Source organism: Apostichopus japonicus, chromosome 18 (assembly GCF_037975245.1).
Source record: "Apostichopus japonicus isolate 1M-3 chromosome 18, ASM3797524v1, whole genome shotgun sequence".
Classification (NCBI taxonomy): domain Eukaryota; kingdom Metazoa; phylum Echinodermata; class Holothuroidea; order Aspidochirotida; family Stichopodidae; genus Apostichopus; species Apostichopus japonicus.
The window spans coordinates 3,989,198-4,001,251 of record NC_092578.1 but is presented as its reverse complement, the minus strand read 5'-3'; the positions used below and the strand labels follow the sequence as shown (position 1 = coordinate 4,001,251).

The window sequence follows — 12,054 nt, the reverse complement described above, 5'->3', positions numbered from 1 at the left end:
TTCGCTACATTCATACCCATCCGTGTGCGCGTCGCGTTACCTATTATTACACATAATGTCAATGATACCGTTGCTCTATGCAACTGATCTATATGCTATGCATATAGATCTATACACTAAGTCTATAGCCCAGTGATCTATAACACTCTATCGTCAGATATATGCAGTAATATTGTTACTCATATATGGTCAATTATTTTCTTATGGATGCGCACGTTGATATGGAAACGTAAAGTAGGCGCTTCACACTGGTGACGTTAGAGTATAGTTCTGGCCACAAAGAAATGACGGAAGTGCCTCGTCAGTCGAAATTGAAAAAAAAAGTGTGTTAATATAAAGTGATCGATATATGATGAGGTGCGATCGGAAACGATCGAAAATGCGGTATGTATGATATCTTTATCAACAAATATGGGTATATTTTACCTCTATAAAGAACAGAGAAGGTGCATGTTCTGGCTGTGCATGTAAGTTAAAATCACGGCGTGATAACACTAGATATGTCATTCAAAGGAGCTAAACTCGGTAAGGGTTCTGTCAATATCCGCAGAGTGTTGAGGGGGAGGGGGATCGGATTACATGGAGTAGGGGTTCATATTGATATTGAATACGGTATAGCAAATATCTATCTGTTATTTTTCCATGATAGTGTGGTCCCCGTAAGGGTCCATTATGATTGTCCTCGATGGGGGTGGGGGGGGGGGGGGTGGGGGCTCGACCCGACTCTCGATGTGGCCCTGCCCATCCCATGGAGCAGCCATGCCGCTATTAAAATGAATCCTTTCTCAAAGACACTTTACGTTGTCTTTTGTTGATTTTGCTCTTCACCGGGCTCTGTGTTCTAGATGAACTGTAGTCTTCTTTCTAAACTGTTCGTTTCCCTAGCGGTTTACGTAAGAAGAATAGAAGAAAAAAATCATTTCATCAGAATGTACACGGCCAGATCGACGAGAAATATAGATAAAGAAAGAACCACAAATCAGAGAAAACTGCAAAATTGACCTCTATAACGTGAATTGATCAATATTAATATCCATTTCTTTTTTTACCGCAAATGGTGAATTTATGTCGCCATGTAAATAAACAAATAATGAAATTCAATTCTAGTTTAAACCTTAACTTGTTATCTTTGTTCAATTTGGAGTAATATCGATGCTTTGTCTGTTGTGTTGAATTATTTAACGGCTATCAATTTACGAATCGAACTCTTTGCAGTGAAACCTGTGTCACTAACTAACTGACTGACCGACTGCTGGACTGACTAACTGACTGAATGACTTGCTTACTGAATGACTTACTTACTGAATGACTTGCTTACTGAATGACTTACTTACTGAATGACTAACTGACTGACTGACCGACTGCTGGACTGACTAACTGACTGAATGAATAAATGACTGACTGCCCGACTGACTAAATGACTGACTGCCCGACTGCTGGACTGACTAACTGACTGAATGACTAACTTACTGAATGACTTGCTTACTGAATGACATACTTACTGAATGACTAACTGACTGACTGCCCGACTGCTGGACTGACTAACTGACTGAATGACTTGCTTACTGAATGACTTACTTACTGAATGACTAACTGACTGACTGACCCGGACTGCTGGACTGACTAACTGACTGAATGACTTACTTACTGAATGACTAACTGACTGAATGAATAAATTATACTGACTGCCCGACTGACTTAATGACTGACTGACTTTAACTGACTGACTGCTGGACTGACTGACTAACCGACTGACTGATCGGCTGGCTGACCGACTGCTGGACTGACTAGATGACCGAATGACTTGCTTACTGAATGACTTTTTGACTGACTGACAGACTGACGAATTGAATGACTAAAGTATATAGTATTTTATTAGAACAGTTTATATAGGTAAAATATACATTTTCTTCGAGGAAATATCAGAAAATATTCAATTTATATAATAATGCAAACAATATACCCTAAAGGAATCTTCTGCCAGGTTATTAAACTTTTTGTCTTAAAAAAAATTATTAATAAGACGATTGTGAAAGAAGAGAGGTAAAATCTCATACCGAATATTTGCAAATTCCATTATAATTTTCATTACAATTTTAAAATTTGATATAAGCATTCTGAGAGGTAAACAAGGGCTTGAGGGCGAATAAATTGAACGTTTAAATTTAAAGGGATTGTATACATATATAGAGTAACAAAAATCGGCTAGATATGCTAAAACTTCCACAGAGCTTCGAAACCGTACAGCACTTTTTAATCATATGTTGTACAGTGTTTGGTGTACAAATTTGAAGAGTGGGGGAAAGGGGGGGCTTGGAGTAGGATGCAATGGGCTGGGGGTGGGGGTGGGTATATCGACTGATTCATTGCGTCGACTTGTGGTTGGTAGCTTTATGGATGATTGTGGAATTCATATTTTTCATTTTTTTTAACTCTCCAGATGGTTTGATCCATTTTTTTTTAGCTTTGATTCATACAGGAAATGATGCATGTTATACAAGGCCTATCTATCGTCATAACGAGTATACGGTACTTTGATGGTATTAAGGTAAACTGTTTTTGTCATTTCTGGCCGTCAAATAATTAACCGCATACATGCCATAACGATGGCATATTTTAATTGAAGCAGCAACAGTATATACAGTTCTGACAGTAGCTGAGTAAGAAGTAACCATACTTAATTCATATAGACCGACTCCCAGTTTAAGCTGGTGAGGAGGGGGGAGGGCACAAACTCGAACCATCATCTTGGAATTTATATGACTCGGGCATCTTTGTAAAAAGGACAACGCAGCTAAACAGATAAGGGGAAAAAGGGTTGCTCCATTTGGGAGTCATCCTAGTTAAAGATCGTGTCTGTCATTTTGTTGTTGTTAATCTGTGATGTCATAGGGCCACTATAGCAAATGAAACCTTTTTGTGAAAATTTGTTTTTCTTATGGTCTTTTCAAATTTTCAAGGTAGAATGTTAAAGCAATGTGTGACACTGGAAGCGATACCATCATTATGTCGTGTAACGAGGATCCAAACTTTCGAACAATAAAAATAGTAATAAACAATTATAAATGAAACAGAAAAACCGAAGCACGTGTATTTCGTTGATGTTATACCGTACCTTGTTCATATTAAGAGCTTGTGACGTGCAATGGCCATTGTTTGCAAATAATATACCCCTGCAAGAACAGATGTAATTACATATGATGAAAAACATGGCCCTAACCACGTATATACTTCTGTCTGGTGCATGGGGGACCTCAGCCCCCAGAATAAAGTCATGGGGACGCAGCCCCCTCCCCCTCCCCACACACGCGCGCGCACTCTGGAAGACAGAATATTGAAAACAATCCCAGTGTATATATGGTACATAAAATGTATAACATTTATGCGCGGTACGACCTATACAGTCGAAAACACTCCAAAATTATTTCTTAAGTTCCAAACAATATATATCACCATTTTGCATCTAAGCACTTTCCATTTTACCAAAAATATCTCAAAGGAGAAGGGTCATCCATCCCCTGGACGACATATACCCCCTCCCCCTCCCTGGTGTTCGGCCCCTTAACGATGAATGGTCTCTACTAAAGTCATCTATAATGATTCCTACGTTAAAAATATGTTACCTGGAAAATCAATACAAAATAGGAAATGAACCATGGCGGGTTTTATTTATCTTTCGTTATTTATTTCCGTGCTGGTTGAAGTGATGAAAATGTTAATTGTTATTAAAGAAATAATATGTCATTAAAATATAATAAACCCCTTGCGTGTTGTTGATATCATTCTACGATCCAGTGCAGATGTATTTAAAACATATAAATCTATACGACTGAGGCTGCCTGCACTTTTCCAAATCCGGCATATATGCCTATAACTCCTTATATACACACACGTGCTTTGAATAACATTTTACACAAGGGTACAGTGTATAATAATTGATAACAGAGGATGAGAGATTATACACATTTTGTTTAACTATACATAAGACCCATTGTAACGAGCAGCGTCGCAAAAATTGCAAACTATTGGTTTATGTATACCCGTTCCATTTCGTACAAAATAACAGTGATTGTATACTTCAACTTAAACCCTCAAAGTTTTAGTGAAATAGCATAGTGTTTCTAAAAGGCAATCGAAGCACATCTACACATTCTCCGATTAATGGATAAAAATAAAAAATATATAAAATTATATATATTTTTAATATAGGCTATATCACAAATGACATCGAGTTGGTTAGAATCATGTTTGATCTCTAAAGTAAGGCAAAATATGTCACCAAAAACAGAACTAGTATTGTTGGATACAGGTACGCCTACAGTGGAATTACGACCTTCCTAACCGGTTTCGAACCTCTGGACATACAATCAGCGTCCATAGCCTAGTTGGTAAGGGTGTCCGCATATAAAGCGGGAGGCCCGGGTTCGAATCCCGGTGGAAGCTGGAAGTTTTTCACTGTTCTAATTTAATATATATATATATATATATTGAACACATAATATTAACGCATGCGCTTTGTTAAGTATATCAATGTGTATGTACATTCGCGTACAACGACTTAATAAGGTGATAATTATACATTTTGTTCACTAGTAAATTAGTCATAATTATACATTTTTAGTAAAATATTAATTATTTTCTCCAATTCCACCCGCATCCTTCCCCACCCTACCGCTCCAACTCAATTCACAGCAATTCACAGCTTATTTCGAACCATGATAGGGTCACCTCCTAACTCAAAAGTCATCAGTATTGGTCCCAATTTTAGCAATCTAAAATTTGCTAGAAGTTGTCAAGAAATACTTTCCGAGAGGCTCTGCAGATCCTCCAATGTTATTTCCAGAAATAGGGGAGGGTTGAATGAAAGGTTGACAATGTATATTATTTGTTGAAATCTGAGCATTAGTGGCCATTATTTTAGTTTCTAGCATATTTGTGGGCAACACTGATGATCTTGAATGACTTTGAAAGACAGTATATATATATATATATATATATATTTGCTGAAGTCCATGTACAAATAGCGAATAAAGACTTTACGTATTGAAAGGTATACAATATTATCCGTACCATCGCAATTGGCTCCATATACCACCAATGACATGACAAAATCGACTAAAATCTTATTTTTACACATATATAGGCATGGTACGTACCATGGGCTTACCGGCTTGAAAACGGTGTGCCCCTGGATTCGAGGTTGCCCAGATCGCCCCCCCCCCCCTCCTCCTCCAGCCTGAGGTCACGGAGGCGCAGTTTACGACTTGAAATATCTGGATATAGTTTCATCCGTCCGGAGACGATGAACACGCCGCTTGTTTCAAGACCCCTGGCCGTTGGTTGGATTTTATGGGGGCGGTGGCAATTAATGCCGCAGTCCGCCCCTGGGTACGTAGACATGCCCAACACCTGAGTCTGTGCTCAGAAGTTACGAAGTTAATGATAAAATAAGCGATTCTTTGTTTTGGTATATACCGTGTGTGTATCCGTGTGTATATGTGCTGTAAATAGTGAATTATATATTACTTACAGCATAACCCCAACCCCCCCCCCCCCACATCACTATAGCAACACTAAAAATATGAGTGGTATTGTTTGTCATTCTTTGTGATATGTAGATGTCAGTTTGTCTTAACTGTTTACTAATTTAATAATTGTTATACCTCGGAATAAAATATAATTAAATTTCTACACACTTAAAGGCGATATCGCTCGTAGACTTTTTTTTGAGGGCGCTGGCATTATCGAGGTTTCAGCGAGGTTTAATGGGACCCCTATTAATCACGTGACCTCGGTGGCAAATTTAGATCAGTGAATAGCACAGGCAAGCGTATGCGTAACAAGCCCGTACCCATGCACACAATGTTATAACAGCATTTCAGATTACTGTATTGTTTACCGCAAAGGACGAGTACGCGATAGTTTGTTGTTTACTGTACGATTTTCGTACAAATACATCCGATTAGACTAGAGTATAGTGACAATCATGGAAAAGGGATCAGGGCAAGGAGAATCGGGCGAAAGAAAACGACCTTATCCTGGAACGAGCGTAGGTTCAATTGGAGGAAAGCCATTGTTGCATGGACCTGACAAAAACAGCAGTGCAAAGGAACAACAGCGACGAAGAGATGCCACGAAGATCTATCTTCTACGTTCCTACGTAAACTGGCAAATGGAGAAAGAACTCTACAAACATGTCCACGATTTGACTACTGTTAGCAACGCAGATTTCGCAGAACATTTGCTTCAGGATCACACAAAAAGGTAATGATTTGCTAAGCTAGGCTAAAACTGTATAGGGTAATAATAGTACATAGTAGTACTACTACAGGGTATTGTCTTAGGTAACTGTCAGTATTGCGAAGTACAGAAAACTGCAAAGTTCGGACAACCCTAAGTAATACACGATTTCACCATGATAACCTGCAAGCGAGAGCCAATATCACTAAAAACTAGGAAGCTACAGTTATTTCCTCTCCAAAATGACCCGTGCGCAAGTATGTACGTACATATCTGTCAATAAAATGAAGATAGTTTTTGGGGTATTTTAAGGCTTAGGTGTTCGAACTTCGCAGTGTCTATGCTATTGTATTTGTAACATAGGCCTACATGATTTGATGAGCCTAGGCTTTGTAACTAGGCCTATCATTCATTATTTTTCCAATGGACCTAGCGTATGCTAACCTTATCATACTTATCCTAGCACAAAATAGCAGTAAGTTGTATTACTGAGTCATCATCATCACTGTTTGTGAATGCTTGTCACGACTAGTGGTAACAATTATTTATAAACTATTCTTACGACAAAGGCAAATTCATGTGCTGTAAAGTAAATAAAGCAACTGCGCATGTAGTAGGGGTAACCCTAAACATAACCCTAAACCTCAATCCTAACCGTAACCGGAAGTTTTTGTTACTCCTCGTTGTAAAATTAGTACTCCTAATCACTGGCGGATCCAGGGCCTTTGTTTGGGAGGGGCCAAGGCGGCATTAGAGTGATATGGGGGAGGGGTCAAAGGGGAGGGGGTTCCCCCTCCCCTTTTGAAAATTTTCTATTGCTGAATGCCCTCAGATGCAATTTGGTGCCACAAAAGTGTACAATGGTGATGTTAATTTACTTCTAAAAAAAATGTTTCCCAGGTGTAATTTTCTAAAATATTTATAAAACAAAGTTCCGATCATCTTTCTCAAGAAATTTTATTTCTCATAGGTTATAAATTTCTTACAACCAGCCTGTAACTGCAAAATGGTGTTAAACTGTAAATCCTCATGCTCATACATTTACATAGCTCCCAACTCTTTGAGAAGGCAAATGCTGGTCCATGCCACGAATTGCCGTCCTGGGGGAGGGGTATAATGGGAGGGGTCACCCCCTTTTGAATTTTTTGGAATCCTGGTGATGCCTACATGTAAAATGGTGGCACTTAGAAAGGCTTTTGTCACCCAAAATTTTCTGAGAAATAGGCATTTTTTTGTGTGTAACATCAATAAATTGAATAGTAGGTGATAATTCATTCTTTCCCGTTGCATGAAAATGTTCACTGCTCGCCCCAATGAAAAGAAATATAGACTAATTTGAGGTTCAAATGATGCTGTAAAGGAGGTTTTATACTCTATTATGCTAAATGCTAAAGAAATGATGGTTGCTAAGTCAAAATTTGATGCAAATTTTTTTATGTATACTTGACAATTACAATGCGGTTTTTTCGGACGCTTGTGCGGGTCAGCGGGTTGGGTGTTAGAATGCGGGTCTAATTCCCGCGAATTGCGGGTCAGTTGGGAGCTCTGCATTTAATTTTAAACCAGAATACGAAATGGTTTAGACTAGTCTACCACTGCTATTCCTCTCGATTTTTTTAATTTCCAATCATATGATTTAGCGGATGTTCGGAAACACTTTTTAGCTCACCTTTGGGGGGGGGGGGGCCTGGCCCCCTTGGATCCGCCAGTGCTACTAATCATAAAAATAGCAACTGCCCATGCGTATCGGAAATTATTCTTACGACTAGTTGTAAGAATAGCCACTTTTTACTGTATACAGTTAAAAATTAAAATATCCTTCCTAAAGAAGACTGACAGGGACTGGGGGTCTTTAGTTTCACTCCTCATATTTATGCCATGGAAAGCTGGGCCTTCTCATCACCAAAAAGTAAACTGTTTTTGCCTCAACAAATTGATGGAAATATATTTTCTAACCACTAGGCCTAGGTGATCTGTTCATCCCCACCCCCTCCAGGTTCTAAATTGTTATCAGCTGTCCTTGTTTGAAGAATAATTCTTGTGAATGAGCATTTAAAGAAAAGCCTCACCTATGCCCAGTCATAATTAACTAGGCATATACTGTAACATAACCTATAGTATTAGTAATAAGTATCTGAATTTAGTGAATAGTAACTGTATTCCCTAATTTTGTAATATACAGTACACCAGTGAGAAAGGCCTACTGTGCTGTACAAGTACAACCACATGGACCTGCAATTTTTCCTATAAAAATAATGCATCTACATAAATAATTTAGAATCACTCCTAACTGATTCACATGTTTTCAAACCGCTGCGTATGCAACTAGACCTTAGGTTTTTCTAAGGTCAGCCACAGCCAGCATATATGCAATCAAGTTTTAATGGTTCATTTGGGCAACAGGGTGTTATACTGTTATCTACTGACTGTCTGTCCATATTCCAGCAATCATGTGTACATTTCTGTGTTTGGGATTTTTGAAGGAACCCAACTGCTATGCAAGAAATTAGGTAAATTAGCCTCACAAATTGAGGGACCATAGTACATATAGCTATACCTATATAAACCTTTATATAGCCATGCCTGGAGGTAAGAAAGTACCAGTTTTTTTGTGTAGGCCTGATGCTCATACTTTATGATGCTGTGCTAAGTTATCATATTTTTTATATATAGTCAGTACTATGCTTGTTTTTGTTCAGCTTCTTGTGAATGATCTGATGTTTAGTGTTCAAAAATTATAATATCTATTAAATTTGGTGGCCGAAACTATCTCTTGTGGAGAGTAATCTAGCGTTAAATTAATGGTAGTCTGAAATCAAGCTATTCATGTAAACAGGAATTTTTCACAATGGTGGGCTTATGTCATGGAGTAAGCTAGCATCTCAATTCTCACTCATGAAACCAACTGCTCACATAAACAGGAAGCTTACACAGTAGGTAAAAAATGAGTGTACATCAAACTTTGATCAAAAGACGACACATCTTTTAGCGATATGAAACCAATCAGTTCACTAAGACAGGAAGTTTACATAGTAAATTTTACATTGACATGTGAGCTCAAGTTGTTGGGCAAGCAGTTGGGCACACAAAATTATCCTTACAATTCTTGAAAGGTACCGCGGTTTATGGATATGTTGAAGAAGAGTATGAAAGAATATCTCATCCTTATCTGGGTTTAAATCAATGTGGGTTAACAATATGTTATTATTGAAATCAGCCTAAGTGTTTGTTTGTTACTTTTCTCTTTCATACTTTTTCTTGGGTAGGTATGATAAAAACATGTATGTTTGTAATGATTTGGTCATTACCAGATTCATTACGCATACAATTAAGCTTGGGGTGTACAGTAAAATTACTGTTTCAGTTATATGATTTACGGACAATTTTTTTTGTTTCATTGTATAGGTTTCAAATGCATCTTTTCCGGAAAGATGCTGAAAGTCAAACAGAGGCATTCTCAGCAGCTGTCACCACAGAAAGATCAGTTGACACTCAGAAAGGAGAAGGTAAATTTATATGTTTATCCTTGCATGAATTACAGACTGGAAGAGCAGTGCTAATCTTATCTGATCTGATGTGATCAGAAAAATAATACAATTTCATTCTCATTAAATTCCAAAGAAAAGAAAAAAATGGTAGCATATTGCTCATCCACTAAAAAGCATACATGTGTATGAAAATTTATAAAAGTAAGTGGGCCTGATATTATCAGGATCTTCTTTAGAGGCAAACTGACTAGTAACAGTAAATTCAAGAGACACAATAGAGCCTGGAACAGAGAGGACATAGTGAACACAAAGAAAGAAGTTAATGGTGTATTGAACAAAAGGAGTCAGTGAAAGCAGAGGTATTTAGATAAACTGTGCTAAACTGCGTACAAAGCGAGGATTAAGTAAGGAGAGAGGGCGAATAAACTATAGCAGAATACAGAGATGGAGCAGGATAAAGTTAGTCATGTCCTTCCTGTATATTGAGCCCATTCAGTTGAATGGTGCTAGGGCTTTCCGTTCACTCTCTCTATCTCTGCTGTGGTGTACTGTGTCTGAGATGGTTAAATACGAATTTAGTTACCTGTTGGGACATGTCTTTAATGGTATGATTGGGCAGCTGAAAGTGTTCCCCTACTGGAGTCTCCATTTTCATGGTATTGACTTGTGACTAGAACTGCTTCTTGAGGGTGGTCTTGGTTTCACCAACATACTTGTAACTTCAATGCCCTCTAAACTCAATGACACCATTTAAATTGAAATATCAGTTTCCAGTGCTGCATAAGTGTGATAAGTTCTAAACAAAAGGTATATTTTTAGTCACAGCCATAGAAGCTATAGCAGGATACTTGCAATCTAGTAACTCTTGTTTTATGTAATCTCTACAGATACACCTGATCCAGTTACTTCAACACCTCTCAAGAAGCCATCTGCCAATGTTCTGTCCAATGTCACCAGTAGGATTAGATATGGAGCAGCATGGGAGAGAAACCTCAGACTATACGAATACACATTGCCACATTTACATGATCCTGAACAAAAGAGATCATACATATGGCAGGGACAAGCACTTTTCCCAGACATTTGTTGACAGGTTGTGCGACATTCACAAACGTTGGATTAGCAGCTATTGATACATCTGCATCACCAGATTGAGATAAATTGCTTTCGTCCATTTCGTTCGATAGTAGCTATGACTGTGAATCAGGAGCTTGGCCACCCTCTAAGTCAAGGTGGGCAAGGTTGGGGAAATTCAATCAAGGAGTAACAATCAGAGAATGGCCAGCTTTATATTATTGTATATAGGCCTACCCGCACAGCGCGTATAAATATCTGTATTGGTTTATTTATACTGGTGTTCATTTCCGTTGCCAGGAGGGGATATGATTTGAACGTGGGGGAGGGTGTGGGGGGTGGGGAGGGAGGTGGGGAGGGGGTCCCATTTGAAGTGTCCAAACGATGCTAATCTTTACATCTATCTTCTTGAATCACATGTACCCCTATCGACACGATCAATCAGTCCTGTCTCTCACCTCCTCTCATGCACTGGTGTATTTATTTCCTGGCAAGATAACAGTTAGGCATAGTAAGGGTCAGAGGTCATCACAACTTAAAGAGTTGTGCGAGTCCCTGTGGTCTCTTACATCCTGGTAGCAGTAGAGAGAAGAAGCCTAATAGATCAGAAACCATAATCATCTTCTGTTGTGTCTTATTTTCCAGCATCCTTGAAACATTATATCCTTCCCTTTTGATTTGTTGATGTCATAAAGCTGTATTTATGTTGTACATTATTTAATTCCAGTATTTAGATTGTATATTCTCCTTGTGTATTTGACAGTATCCCAGTGATCTCAATTTTTCTGCTCTTGTTTTTTTTTTCTCTGTACTTTCATATCATATCTATCTCTACCCATAGCCTCAATCTCCACATGTTCTTTACTTTCTTCCTCCATCCCTTCATCTGTCTTTCACTCTTTCTTTTTTTGACCTCTTTCCTCCCCTCAGTTTACCCTGTATGTTTTAGTTTGCCGACTCACCGCCCCCCCCCCCCGCATCTCACCCCCAAAAAAGTTCACAAGGTTGACAAGTCTCCCCGTGCTAGTCCCAAGCTATACACCCTTGTTGTGGTGACCGTTCAATATACTTGCGGATCAAATGGAAAGCCTCACCCCCACCCCTTATTCCCAGTGAAATGAATCCGCAAATGGAAGATTATTCAGAGTTGTTCGTGATGGTTCAATGATCTTATAGTCAGGCATAGGCCTATATGGTTCTCTTTGTCCTTCATTGCCGTCGAAGTTGGAAATGAATTAATCGTGCTAGGAAC

At 38.6% G+C, this 12,054-nt stretch overlaps 1 protein-coding gene and 1 non-coding gene across 2 annotated transcripts; both read left to right on the top strand.

The window, feature by feature from the left end:
• Positions 1–4,370: 4,370 nt before the first annotated feature.
• Positions 4,371–4,443, top strand: Trnay-aua (transfer RNA tyrosine (anticodon AUA)). Its single transcript has one exon. It is a non-coding gene; the product is annotated as a tRNA-Tyr (tRNA).
• Positions 4,444–5,971: 1,528 nt separating this feature from the next.
• LOC139958686 (uncharacterized) lies at positions 5,972–11,419 on the top strand. Its single transcript, XM_071955954.1, has 3 exons — positions 5,972–6,264; positions 9,646–9,746; positions 10,616–11,419. Exons 1-3 carry the CDS (start codon positions 5,987–5,989, stop codon positions 10,816–10,818), a joined length of 582 nt encoding a protein of 193 aa, XP_071812055.1. The 5' UTR covers positions 5,972–5,986; the 3' UTR covers positions 10,819–11,419.
• Positions 11,420–12,054: the final 635 nt, after the last annotated feature.